At 32.2% G+C, this 15,173-nt stretch overlaps 1 protein-coding gene across 1 annotated transcript; it reads right to left on the bottom strand.

Moving 5' to 3' along the window:
- Positions 1-7,639: 7,639 nt before the first annotated feature.
- On the bottom strand, positions 7,640-8,708 carry MKS1 (MAP kinase substrate 1). The gene has a single exon (XM_012230692.4). The coding sequence runs from the start codon at positions 8,571-8,573 to the stop codon at positions 7,923-7,925; it is 651 nt and encodes a 216-aa protein (XP_012086082.2). The 5' UTR covers positions 8,574-8,708; the 3' UTR covers positions 7,640-7,922.
- Between the last annotated feature and the right edge of the window lie 6,465 nt (positions 8,709-15,173).

The following is a 15,173-nucleotide window of genomic DNA, read 5'->3' as shown; positions in this document are numbered from 1 at the left end:
AGCAGATGCTGCAACATACTCTGCTTCTGCAGTTGATTGAGCAACTGAAGCTTGCTTTCTTGTTCCCCAGCAAATGACAGCAGAACCAAGTGAAAAACAAAAACCAGTAGTGCTCTTCATATCGTCCAATGAACCAGCCCAATCACTGTCTGAGAACCCCAACAACTTCACACCATTTAATCTTCTATAAAACAAACCAAATTCAGCAGTCCCTTGCACATATCTCAGAACTCATTTGGCTGCTGTAAGATGGTTTTCAGTTGGAGAATTCATGAATCTCGATAGTAAATTTGTTGCAAACATGATATCTGGTCTTGTTACAGATAAATACAGCAAAGAACCAACCATGCTCCTATAAGTTGAAGCATCTATAGAGTGAGAACCATCATCCTTTTGCAATTTTATTCCATGGGTCGTAGGTGTATTCACTGGTTTGCATTTGCTAAGTTCAAACCTTTTAAGCAACTCCCAAGCAAATTTCTTTTGTGAAATAAAAATCCCTTGCTCATCTTGAGCAATTTCAATCCCAAGGAAATAACACATTAAGCCAAGATCATTCATCTCAAAAACTTGCTACATCTTCAATCTGAATTCTTGAATTAATTGTAAATTGTTGCCTGTGACAAGTAGATCGTCAACATACACAGAAACGATAAGCACATCACTTCCTTGTTGAGTTACATAAAGTGTTGCCTCATTCAAGCTGCGTTTAAAACCCAAATTCTTCAAGTAATGATTAATCTTGGCATACCAGGCCATTGGGGCCTGTTTTAAACCATAGAGTGCTTTCTTCAATAAACACACTCTATTGCTTTCATCATTAAAACCTTCAGGCTACTCAATATACACTTCTTCCTTCAAAGAACCATTTAAGAAAGCTGATTTCACATCCAATTGAAAGACTTGCAACCCTTCACTTGCTGCTAGTGCCAAAATCAATTTGATAGTGTTAAATCTTGCAACTGGTGCGAAGGTTTCTGTAAAATCAACCCCTTGCTATTGAGCATAGCCTTTAACAACATATCTTGCTTTGTGCTTATTGATGGAGCCATCAGAATTTAATTTCAATTTGAATACCTATTTAGTTCCAATTACATGCTTATTCAATGGTCTAGGAACTAAAATCCATGTCTCGTTCTTCATAATCATCTTCAACTCCTCCTCCATGGTAGCTCTCCACTCAGGCAATTTTAAGGCTTCATCCACCTGAGTTGGTTCAAGTGAGACAACATTACATCTGCTGTAAATTTCCTCTAGGGATCTGGTTCCTCTAATTGCATAATCATCTTCATCTGATTCTTCTTCATTGTCAACTGGAAGTTCTTGCTCTTGCTGAAAATCAAGAACTGATTTAGAATTTCCTGGCTCCATTTTACTCCAATCTCATTCACCTTTCTTATCGAATTTGACACTTCTGCTGACATACACCTGTTTAGTAACAGGATTCAAAATTCTGTAGGCTTTGGATTCACTGCTGTAGCCTACTAAAATTCCTTCTTCAGCTCGTTGATCCAATTTCCCTCTTTTTGCATTTGGAATAAATGAATAACATAAGCTTCCAAAGATTTTGAGGTGACCTACCGATGGTTTAACTCCAAACCAGCTTTCGAAAGGAGTTTTTCCTTCAATAGCTTTAGTTGGAAGCCGATTTTGAAGATATACAGCAGTGTTTACAGCTTCAGCCCAAAGAACTTTAGGTAGATTTTTCTCAAATAAGAGACATCTCGCCATATTCAACACAGATCGATTCTTTCTTTCACTGACACCATTTTGTTGAGGTGTGTAAGCTACTGTTAATTGATGGTGAATGCCCGCTTCTTGCAAATATTGCTTGAATTGATTGGATGTAAATTCAGCCCCATTATTAGATCTTAAAATCTTGATTGGGGAGCCAACTTGATTCTCTACCATTGATTTAAACTTCAAGAACACTTTGAAAACTTCAGATTTGAATTGGAGGAAATATACCCGATAGAATCTGGTGTAGTCATCAATAAACAATAGAAAATACTTGCTGCCATTGTAAGATGAGACACTCATAGGGCCACACACATCAGTGTGTATTAATTCAAGTTTCATAGAAGCTCTCCATGCTTGATCAGTAGGAAATGGTGTTTGGCTGAGTTTGCCTAACTGACATATTTCACATATAATGCTGTCTTCAACTACAGATGGCAAATCAGCAACTAACTTCTTGGATTGCAGCAATTTTAATGAATTGAGATTGGTATGACCAAGTCTCTTATGCCACAAATCAGATTCTTCTTTATGACTCAAGCAAGATTCTTCTTCGAAGTTTCTTAAATGTAGAGGAAAGCTTCTCCGGTTCATTTTGACAGCAAATAACTTTGAGCCAGAAGGATCACTTATTTCACAAGTTTTATCTTTAAATAGCAAACTGTAATTCTTGTCCAGCAATTGACCAACCAAAAACAAGCTTTGATTTAGATCCGGTACGTAAAGAACATCGGAAACAAGCTTTGTACCTGAAGGAGTTTGTACAATCACATCTCCTTTGCCTTTGACATCAACAAGCCTACCATCTCCAAGTCTGACTTTTGAAGAATAGTTTGTATCCAAGCTATCAAAATTCACCAAGTTTGGTGTCATGTGGTTAGTGCAGCCACTATCAACAAGTCATGCTTCTTTAGTTTCAATTGAGACATCACATTTTTCAATTTCATTTGCAGTAAAGAGTTGTTCTTCATACTTTTCAGAATTTTCGGTATCTTGTGCATGATGGGCTTGTGTTTGTTGATTTTGGTTTGTAGAACAAACTTTCTCGATGTGACCAAATTGCTTACAAACCTTACATTAAGCTCCAGGTCTGAACCAGCAGTAGTTCTCAATGTGGTTTGTTTTTTTGCAATGTGGACAAGGTGGAAATCTGTCCTTTCTCCAATTTTTTTCTGAAATTCTTCTTCATTTTTGGTTTTCTGTCAGTTTGCTGGCCTCTTGAACTTCCTTCTTGCATTTTTGTTTTATGAGTCACAACAAGAGCCTTCTCTCCAATGGTTTCTTCTTCCCTATAGGCTTTTCTTTGTTCTACAGCTTGTAGAGCATTTGAAAGCACATTCAATGATATTTGTGACATGTCCCAAGTATCTTCAAGAGAAGAAATCTTGGCTTCAAATTTTTCAGGGAGAGTCACCATAACTTTCTCCACAATTCTCTTTTCTTATAACTCTTCTCCCAACAAATCGAATTTGGTTTAAAATTTCATAACTCTATCAACATAATCTTTCACCTTTTCATTGTCCTTCATTTTCAACATTTCAAATTCTTTTCTTAAATTAAATACCTGCATCTGTCTAGTTTTTTTCAGATCCATGATACTCAATTTTTAACTTTTCCCAAGCTTCATGTGCTGTCTCACATGTCATAATCTTGGTGAAGATAGGATTTGCAACAGCTGCATGGATATAGGACAGAGCTTTTGGAGCTTTAGCAACCTCTTCTTCATGTTGTCTAATCTGCTGAAGGATTGGATTTTGATTAAGAGGTGGAGGTACTCTGTTTTCCTCCACATACTGCTATAATCCAAGCCCCTTGAAATAAGCTCTCATCTTCATAGCCCAAACATGGTAGTTTTCCCCATTAAAATGAGGTGGTGAAAGAGACAGGCTACTGGAAGCCATTTGAGGACAAATAAATAAACAGAAAACTTCACAAATTATGGTTTATTTGGTGGCTTTCTCTATGATTTTCACTAAAACACACACAGCCCTTTGAGATCAAGATTGCTCTGATACCACTTGTTGGTTTAGAAGCGCAGAAAAATAAGAAAGAGAATGAAAATTATGCAGAGAAGGAAAATCTGCAGATTTTATAAGTGTGGAGAAATAAATATTCACATCTCATTAATTCCATTACAGCATAATATAAATATTTATACTAAACTTATTCTAAAGTTTGTTCACCAACCTTCCATAAATCAAGGAAGTTTGTTCACCAAACCTACCTAAAAGCAAGGTAGTTCACCTACTTCTTGACTTCAACAAAGTACAATAAAATCTAAATGACTTTAACCAAATACATCCAAAAACTGTCAACAACACTTGCATCAATTTTAGCTTCAAGAGCTGTTGTAGCTGTAACTTTAACAAATTCTTTAATCAAGAAAAAAAAATTCACAAACTAATCAAAACCAAAATCAAAGAACAAAATTACGAAGATTTATGCAAAATCTTTTCTCGAAGCCACTGGATTGCGGGCGAATTTATATATCGCCAATTGCATCCATAACTTCTGAATTCAATGAAACAGCAGACCTCATCACTTCCAGCAGAGCAACTTCAGTCATTTGCTCAATCAAACTCTTACAGGAAAGCAAAGAGGTTTTAAATATGAAAGCCCAGTTCTTTCCAGGATAAGTTTGTGGGTGGCTTGCATCTGTATCCACACTAGCCATGTCCCAACCAAAAGGAGACCCACTCCTTTACAACTAGCATCTCATCTTCCTCAACATCTATTAAGGTTTATTAATTATTGAATGATCCATTTTGAAATGGAGGCTATTATGAACTCTACATAAAAATCTTGCACTAGGTACCAGGAGCTTCGATGGACTCTTTCATAAATTCAGTTTAATTTGATTCTATATATAATTCAATTTCGATTCAATCTTTGATTTTGTTGGTTCAATTTGATTTCAAATCAATTATGTATCCTTAAATTTCACTGAATACAACAGTAAACACTATATCTATGATTTTGGGAGAGGATAAAAGAATTCATCTTAGATTTTTATTTTCCATTTAATTTTTTTGTAATTTATTGTAGATCTAATTTTTTTTTATTAAATTATAATACGTGTTTTTTTTTTCTAAATATGAATTTATTTTTCATTTCATTTATTGATTTTATTATATTCACTTAAATATTTTAATTTTAAATATATCAGAGGCAAAGTTTTTAATTTGAATTTATTACTAATATTCAAGTAATCATGCTACTTGCTGAAATATATGAAGTTCAGTTTGTAATTCAAAATAAAGACTAAGGAAGTAGGTTTTTCGCTAGTTTTCAAATCTTTGTTCTAAATACCTATTTTCTAAATTTAGTTAAAATCATTTTATTTTATGTAGATGTAATATTATTTAATATTTTAATATACAATTTCAAACTTGGAAATTAATCAAATAATTAAGCATATATGTTGGAATAAAAAAATTTAAAATTGAATACTATAAAAAATGAAATATAATTTATAATAATTTTTAAAATATTTATTTCAAACACAATATTAAGATTCAACATATAATTATGCATACACATAGTCTAGTGGTAAGTACATATATGACTCGGCAATAAATCCAAATTCGAATCTCCCTCTCCAATATAAAAAAAAAAAAAATTCAACATGTAATTATATTATGTTTTTTATATAATGATTAATATCATTATATCCAGGGGCGGAGCCACATAGAGACAATCATGGCACATGCCCACCCTGAAATAAAAAATAAAAAATAAAAAAAAATTAATTTTTCATGAATTTAGATGAAACCTAAGATAATGTTATTCTCAAATTTCATATATAAAAAATTGATTTGAGCTTAACATTTGCTATGTATAATTACATAGAAGAAGACGTGTGTTTAGTATTTGTTAACTTATAATTACATGAAAATATGAAATATTTGTTGAGACTTTAGGCATAGCTTTAATGATAAGTAAATAAATAAAGTTTTCATTTAGTGTTGATTGAGGGATATACGATAGAGATATAATATTAACCATGCGAATGTAATAGTATGTAGATGTTTTTTTTTCTTTGAACAATTATTTTTATGTATTTAATTGGAGATTTGAATTAAATGAATAAATTTTTCAGCATATTTTATAATAATAGTGTTAGTACATCTTGTATGTATCTAACTGGACCAAGTAGAGAACGGTTGTTTTATATTGACTTTTGAAAGACATTAGAAATAAGATTTATATTTTTAATCTTGATTTAATTAATATGATCAAGTAAACATTGCTTTGTGCTTTTAATTCATTAAAGAGTGCTCTGGACAATAATTCTCAATGAATTAGGGAAAGACAATTTGTATTTGTGAAATATTAATTAATGATAAAATCCATGTCTCGGATTAGAGAATGATAATGCATTTAAGTAAGCTTATAAATTTTCATTGTGTAAACCTTGGAAATGGATTTTTAATCCGACACATAAAACTTAAGCGACAATCTTAAAGATGAAAATAGTTATTTAAATAAATTGTCAATGATTTATTTTATTTGACAAGTATCTCTAATCTTTATATGGGGAACATAAGTTATTACGTTATGAAAAGTTAAATTGATAAAGAGTTCAATCATGGATTTATAGTAAAATAATTTATGATTAATTATAATAAGAATATACTGGTTCTATATGGATTCTTATTATAATTTGTAGCCTTATTAATTTATTCATGTGGTTCATGCTGTATCTTAATTATTTGGATTGTACGTAGGTTATATATTTTAAATAATTAATAGATTAATTTTTTAATTAAAATTTTATTTATTAATTTTAATTAAAAAGGGATAATCTATTTTATTTAAATTATTAACCACATTGATAACAAAACGTTTGATCTTATCGTTTACTTCCCACTCGGATAAGATATGTTATTGACTTTCGAATACACGCTAGAGATAGTAGAATATTTAGAAGAAAAAAAAAAAACGCAATAGTCTCTCTAGAAACAAACGTACTGTGTTTTTTAGCCCACTCAGAAAAATGAGATTCATAGAATCAATTAAAGTTACATAGCAGAAGGCTGCAGGGTGACTTGAAGATATCTGAAAAGAATATCAGTGAGCAAATATGCACGACAACAGATTCATTATTGTGTCATTTGTATGTGATTTACTTTCGTACTTGATTTAATCTTGGATAATTTCCGCTGCTTAATTCCCGGCTCCCATCAATATATACATATTTAGGAAATTATATAGTATATACTATATGCTTTGGAATATATAGTAAATTTTTGACAAAATTTTCATTAAAAAAAGTTTAAAATTTATAATCCATACTGAAACTTTAAAATTTTAAAATATATAACCTGATTAAATACTTTCTTTTTTCATTTATCTAGATATTCACTTAGCTATGCCTTTTTATCTTTATTCTTCACCAAAGAAACTTAAGATCAATAGATTTGCGACAATTTTTTAATTTGAAATTATTTAAATATTATTATTATAATACCAAAACTTATAATTTTAAATAAACTAGTTGAACACTTGCACATTGCGCAGATTTTTTTATTACTGATCTTTATAATTTATAATTTATATTTAATCTAATTTCATAGTATATGATAATTCTAAAAATTAAAAGTATAAATATTATATATCTTTTTGTTTATCAAAACAAAACAGAACCAAAATCGTTCTAATTTCAATAATAATTCTATGACATGCCTTAATGGTAAAACCAATAAATTTAATATTTATTATATCAAACTTATTTAATTAATATCCAATACCATTTTAATCAAATCGTAAGGAATTAAATTGAGTATCATAAAGATCCTCCCATTCTGTAGTTAGCTAAATGGGTATACTACAGGAACATTCAACCTTTTTCTTTTTCTTTTTCTTTTTCTTTTTTTTTATAAAATTACAGGAATATTCAACCTTATTTACTAATAAAATTAATTAAATTTTATTAATACAAATTACAAAACCTGAATAGTTCGTACAATTGGAATCAGAGTTATCAATGCCCAACCCATAACTACGTCCTAGCTCCCCTATAACAAAAATAATAACAGCCACAAACAAAAATCAAAAATCAAAAATCAAAAATTAAAAAGAAAAAACTGAAATTAATAAATTTTCTACATTTCTTCTAATTCACTTCGTCAAGCAATCAAACATCAGTCAACCCCATTTTCGAAGTCAACAATTTCTTCTCTTGCCTAAAAATCCATTAACAAGTTGAAGATGTCCGGTGAAGGTAAAGGAGAAACTAAACTAGAAGTTGGTAACAACCCAGAAGGACTAACCACAAAACTACTATTTCCAAACGGACTACTCATCACATCATTGAAGAAATTTGGATCTATTACCGGAGAAAAGAATCCAGATGATACCGGAGACAACGTCTCTGGCGCCGGAGATAAGATTCCCGGAAATTGACTTATTTCCACTTCTCCTATCATATCCATTAGATCATTATTACCTTCATCACAGTTAGTGTTAGAGTTTCTTTCTCTTGGACTTGCTTTCTCTGTAACAGCTAATCTTGCTGCTGGTGATATTTCGCCGTCACCGGAGAAGTCACCGGAGGATAATCCTGTCAGGCGTTGGACGACGGCCATGAAGTCGGAAACCTCCGTGTGGATAACTTTTGGAGAGACAGCGTAGATGATTACAGGTTGCTGTGGTGGAGGAAGTGGGGGTTTCTTGATTTTGTGAGAGTCTTGGTGGACTTTAAGTGCGGTAGGACGAGGGCCTTGGATTTGGTTCCTTTTTTTTGGCGGCGGTGGTTGTGGCGGCTTTGATTGTAATTGTCGTGGCGGTGGTGGCGGGGGTGGGTTGCCGCCGATGAAAAATCGGGACGGATCCATCAACGCTGGGGGCGAAAACTGAAAATATGGATGGTGGAGAGAGAAAGTGAGAGAAAGGGGAAAATGTAATTTTTTGGGTGTTTGAATTGTTTTTGGTATAAGTTGGAAATTAAGAATAATAATAATAGTAATAATAATAACAATTCGTCAAAATGAGAATTATTTGCATTGGTATAAAAAGCCAGGAAAATAATAGTCAAATGCAAAACTCGTGCATTATATATTGCAAAGGGTAAACAACTATTTAGTCCCTGAAGTATTACCAAATTTATTATCTCGTCCCTTTATTTTGGAGAACTAATTATAATGTCCTTAAATTTAATGTTACAGATAAAGTTATAACATCAATTGGGAAAGAGACCCTTTTCAAAATTAATTAGGAGAAAATGATAAATTTACCCTTATTTTCCATCAGATTTGTTTGTGATGGCTGACGATTTCAATTACAATAATCAAATTTATCGAAATTGATTTCGAAATGATATTTGAATACAAGAATCACTACAAAAAGCTTATTTCTTTATTTCTCTCTAATATAGGATCTGGGTGTTGGTTTTTTGTTTGATCCATTTGAGAAACTTGTAAATTTGAAAACTTTTGCGATCGAAAAACAAAGAAGAGAGGAAAAAATTAAGTGAAAGGGAAGCATTAAGATATGTTTTAAGGCATGGTCCATTTGGTTGTTGAAATAACATGCAATTTTCTAATTTTAGTCTTCAAAGGTTAGGATCTGGTTGAATCTAATTTCTATTGGTAGATGTAGGGACAAAGGCGTGACAAAAGCATGGGAAAACAAAAGATCTGGCCGAGAAGCTAGGTACGGGCAAGGACCAAGGCAGAGAAGCTGAGCATGAGCTCCCCCTCGCTTGTAAACAGACAACTGACATTACTCTCACTGACAAGAACCTTTGTTGTAGCAATTGAAACCCATTCTCTAAACTGTATATAGACAATTGTATTTTCAGCAAGCTCATAACAATTTAGAGTGAAATGATCAAGGTAGGCTTTAAACAATTCAATCCCTTAACTTTATCATTTTTCCTTCCACAGTTCTAAGTTCTAAAGAGTAAATTGTTTAATAAATTTGAATGATTTTGTAAATAGAATCAAAATCCAAACACCTTTTTCATGGCTAATTTATATTTATCTAGAATTAACTCAAATTTTTTTTTTTTTTTTTTGCCTTTACTTTGTTTAGTTTTATCTTTGTAGATATTCAATAAGGGTAAAGGTATATTTTTGAGCTTAATTTTTCTTCTTTCATTGTTAAATACAGATTTTTTTTTAATTGACTCACGGTAAAATGCTCTCTTTAGGGACTCAAAGACCTCTTAGTTTGATAGAAATTAAACTCAGAGACATTTCAAATGGTTCTCCAAAATAGAGAGACGAGGTAATGAATTTCATAATACCTCCAGAACTAAATAGTTATTTACTCTGTACAAATGCCAAATGCCTACTTGTAAAAACTGAAAATGAAATTAAAAAAAAAAAAAAAGAAAATTTGTGGAAGGATATAAGGAGTTTTTAAGCTTAGCCAAGTAAAAACAATTTAGTGATTTTTATATTATATTTGGATTGGAATAATTTTTTATTTTATTTATAGCTAATAGAATTTAGATTTAAATAATTTTCAATTTAAAAATGATATATTAGCTTTTAGATTATTCCGATTAAATTTTATTACTCTCTGATAATTTCAATTAAGCACGTAATTTTAGATTTAACAATTTACTTTTTAATTAAATATTTTATTAAATCAATAAAATCGTCTAGTTAGTATAAAAACTACTACAAGATGAATTAAAATATTTACATTTTAAGTTAACCATTGAGAAATACAATACAAAAGGAATATATATATAAAAGAACGAACGAGGGGAATATTGGGTTCTTGAAATGCCCCTATTAAGTTTATAAATTGACAAAAATATCATTACTAATTATATTCTGATTATGATATCAATTTATTATTTTTATTATATTAATATTATAAATTTAATATCATTCTAAGTAGGGACTATATATACGTTTAGTTTTAATTGCTTTTGGCTATCAATAATTTATTACTTTTGACAATCAAAAATTGTTACATCAAGTTTTTGTTAATTTGAATTATTGAGTTTGTAGTTATATCTTCTTCCTGCGGTAAATATAACCTTAACTCTCTCTCTATTTACAAATTAATAGAATAATTTTTATTTATAGTTCTTATAATTTAAATTTATAGATTAACTGTAATTATTTAGTAATCATAAATAATTACAAGCTTATAAACTTTCCCTCTTAAATAGCATTATCATGAAATATCTTAAAGAGAGGGACACTCTAATTATGAAAATTTTAATTTAACTTATCGATTAAAATATATAATAATTTTAATTAGATTGATTATATTAGTTTCTTTAATCATATTATTTTTATTAATTAGCAAATCTTGTTTCATTATTTTTCTGTTGCTAAAAGTTGATAAAGGATTCTGTGAACGTCTTAGAAACGAAATTTTTATAAGTTTCTAAAGTTATAGCACAAATAATTTTTTCCGCACTTGCTGGGAGTCAATAACAATTAGCAACGGAATTTTATCCGTTTCTAAAGTTGTACCAAAATTCAGAAGCTATTTTCACTGCATATCTCTTCTCCGCCACATCCTTTACTTGCGCTTCCTTTTCTCTTTTCTTTCTCCATTTTATTATATATTTTATTAATAAAAGTTTAAATTTTATTTGGATTATAAGATTAATTGTCAAGATAATATCTTTTATTTTTTATTTTTTTTAATTTCAAGTATTTTGAAGAAAATAAGATGGCTATGGAAATTTCAATATTCAAATTATAATATAACAAATCATAATTTTTTTTGCATGTATAGGAATTCAAAATTATATATATATATAAACCAGACTCTTCCCCCACACTTACTCCTCACATTGTCCTCAATGTAGAATCATCAATCAAGCATAAGACAGTTTCTGACAAGTAAATAATTGAGAAAAACTAAAAAGAAATTATTAAAGATTGGAGAAACTCCCCTGTGGAGGAGGTTGTTGTTGCCTCTTTCTAAGCTAGTGGTGAAGTGTGGCTCGGCGGCAAGAGGAGATGAAGGCTCTAACTGTGATGGCGATGACAAGGCTCCTAGATCTTCTGAATCGCAGGATGTGGCTTTGGAGCGGCTTTGATGGAGAGAAAGCAATAGTGGAAGTTGTGCCTGTGGAGGTGTAGACAATGACGGCGCTGGTAGAGTAGAGGAGCTGGGGTTCTCTTGCTATTTCTGTTTGTCCTCTCTCTTTTGTTATCTCCCATAAAAGTAAAAATAATAAAAGTGAAAACACACTACAACTAATGATAAAGTAAATAAGGATGATAAATCATTTAAAAGAAAAACAGATTAAAAATATTTTAACAATTAAATAACTCTCTTAAAAAAAATTACCACCATAAAAATAAACATTAACCATTAAAGCCTCTCTTTAAGTTTTTCACCATCATCGGAAATTCATTGGCAGCCCAAAAAAGATAAGAACAGACTACACTAGAGTAACTTAGGAAGAAGATGACTAAAATAAAATAATCTAAAAACAAAATAAAGCTATAGAAATTAGGATTGGGCAAGCCTAAAAATTGGGTTGCCTCCCAATAGGCGCCCTTGTTTGATGTCCCAGGCTAGACATTCTCAGACTTTGATCAACCCCTTCTGGGTCTTCCAAAGTAATTTTCTTCATCTTGGGAGCTAGAGGATCAATAACATCAACACCATAAACACTAAGCACGTCATATGGATCATCATACACATTAAATTTAACTATTTCTCCATCAAATTGCATAGTGAGTGTACCATCATGAGCATCAATTTTTGCTCTAGTTGTGCTAAGAAATGGTCTTCCAAGTAAAAGTTATGATAAAGTAGATGATTTATCATCCTCCATATCATGGACATAAAAGTCAGCTCGAAAAATCAACCCACCTTCTTATACTAAAACATCCTCTAATACCCCTTCGAGGTAAACCATGGACCTGTCCACCAATTGAATTACAACAGATGTTTCTTTTGATGGACCAACATTTAAAGAAGAGTAAATAGACAATGGCATAACATTTATTGAAGAGCCTAAGTCACATATACCTTTTTTTATTCCAAAATTGCCTATTTTACATGGAATAGAAAACATACCTCGGTCTTTGCATTTAGGGGGCAATTTTCTTTGCAACATAGCGAAAACATTGTCCCCCACACTTACTTTTTGATAACCAACCAACTTCTTCTTATTCGTACAAAGTTCCTTTACAAACTTTACATAGCGGGGAACTTGTTTAATTGCATCGAGTAATGGTACATTCACCACCACTTTGCACAAAGTTTTTAGGATTTCTTTTTCTTCCTTATCCTTCTTTGATTTAGCCAATCTTTCAAGAAAAGGGGGCTTAGTTACGACTGGTCTGGGCAAATTTACTTTTGATTTTGCAGTATGTCTACTATATTGAATCTCTACTTCCTTTTTGGCATCTTTCCTCAAGCTATTGTCACTTTTCATTGGGGCTAGAATTCCCAACTCCAATTGATTTCTCAAAGTGATTGCACTTTCATTTTGCTTGAGGTTAATAAGTTTGAGAAGATAAATTCCCTTGGGACTCCAATCTGCTCAAAGAGGTTGCAAGTTGGCTTACTTGATTTTCTAGATTTTGAATGCTAGCCCTAGTCTATTGCTGAAATTGTTGAGTGTTAATTGCAAGAGATTTAACAATATCTTCAAGGGACATACCTGCTTTTGGACCCTTTTGACTGTTGTTAAGGTGTTTCATATTGGTATTGATGAGAATTTTGTTGTCTTGCTCCCTAGCTAAAATTTGGATGATCACTCCATCCCGGATTATACGTGTTTGAATAAGGATCATACATCCTTTAGGTTGTCAAGGAAATCCTCCAATTGCATTTACTCGCTCTTGAGCTCCTTCTTGTAGTGTGGGAAATATATTGGTTAGATGTCCAGGAAAGGCACAAATCCCACACACTTTAGCTTGTAAAGACATACCTGTAGCAATGCTTTAGACCAAACTTGTTAGCTCATTAAGCTTATTTTCAATGTTAGAGTCACTTAAAACTGATTGACCCTCATTGGTAGATCCTCACATCTCCCAAACTGTTGTGTGTTAGCAGCCATGGTGGATATGATCTCTCGGGCTTGTCGAGGAGTTTTGTTAACAAGAGCCCCACTTGCTGTGTCAACCATCCTCCTTTCCAAATCCAACATTCCCTCATAAAAATATTGAATCAAGGATTGTTCAGTAATCCCATGTTGTGGGCAGCTTGCACATAGTCTTTTGCATCTTCCCAATAGTCATGGATGGTTTTCGCATCTTTCTGCTTGATTCCACTTATTTCCCTTTAAATTATATCCGCTCTTGAGGATGGAAAATATTTTTCTAAGAAGAGTTGAACCAAATCATCCCATGACGTGATTGAACCTACGGGCAAGTAAAACAACCATTCCTTAGCTACATCTTGCAAAGAGAATGAAAACACTCTTAGCTTGATATGCCCTTCCGTCACTCCTTATGGTTTCATGCTCGAACAAACTACATGGAATTCCTTCAAATGTTTGTGTGGATCTTCATTCTGCAACCCGCAGAAGGTAGGAAGTAAGTGAATCAATCCTAACTTTAGCTCAAACGCCACCTCTAGGTTTGGATAAGTGATGCGAAGAGGTTGTTGATCCAACAGAGGTGCATGAAGCTGTCTCAAAGTTCGTTCTTCACCCATTGCTTCCTATTCCTTATATTTGATCTCTTCTTCTTTGGATTCAGTTGAAAAGTCTACCAAATTAGGTGCCGGTTCTCCACAAAAAAATGCGAAATTGCGATCGACTTGATTCGATCGCACAATTACGACGCATTAACGACCTATTGCAACAACATTAGAACTTAGATTACTAAAATACTCGGCGACAGAGGTGCAATCGATCTGTGATCGAATTAGCGACCAATTTGTGACGGATTGTGATTCGGTCACTAATTCTCGCGCTATTATTTCCTGCGAGTTTTGTTTTTCTTTTGCGACTGCATAGCGACGAGATTGTGATCAATTTGGCGACAAATTAGTGATCGAAGGTGGTAATGTCGCTGTTTTTCGCAGCACAATTTACTGCGAGAATTTGGTGTTCTATTGCAATCGAGTAGCGAGTAATTTACAGACAATGTTTTACAACCGACTTAGATGGTCCCCAATTGATCGCAAAACTAGCATTTACAAAAGGACATCGCCTCAATTAATATTGCAACCGATGTGGCGGTAGCAAAATTTTAGGGCTTTATAAGCCCTTGGTCGTTATCAGACCTCCCTCCCCCTCTTTTTTCTTACCTCCTTTTCTGTGATTGCTGTTTGTCGTGGGCTGCTGTGGGATCACTAGAGGTTGCGCCATTGCTAGAGAAGTAGCCGCCAGCATGTTAGTTCTTCTTCCTTCTTCTTTCTTTGCTTTCTTTCTCTGTTTCTTATTTATACATTGTTTTTTTTTTTGTCATTTTTTGTGTTGTTTGTTAATTTTTTAATTCATTTGTTAGTTTGATTATATTAGTGTGTGATTATATCAGTTGATTAGTTTGATT

The sequence above is a fragment of the Jatropha curcas genome, chromosome 3 (genome assembly GCF_041381405.1).
Source record: "Jatropha curcas cultivar XTBG-Jc1 chromosome 3, XTBG_Jcur_1.0, whole genome shotgun sequence".
Lineage (NCBI taxonomy): Eukaryota > Viridiplantae > Streptophyta > Magnoliopsida > Malpighiales > Euphorbiaceae > Jatropha > Jatropha curcas.
The sequence above is the reverse complement of the archived record's forward strand: the minus strand, read 5'-3'. Positions and strand labels throughout refer to the sequence as shown.

What these genes read in the sequence shown, in the direction of transcription:
- MKS1 (XM_012230692.4), bottom strand. Translation starts at nt 8,573, where the DNA reads ATGGATCCGTCCCGATTTTTCATCGGCGGCAACCCACCCCCGCCACCA.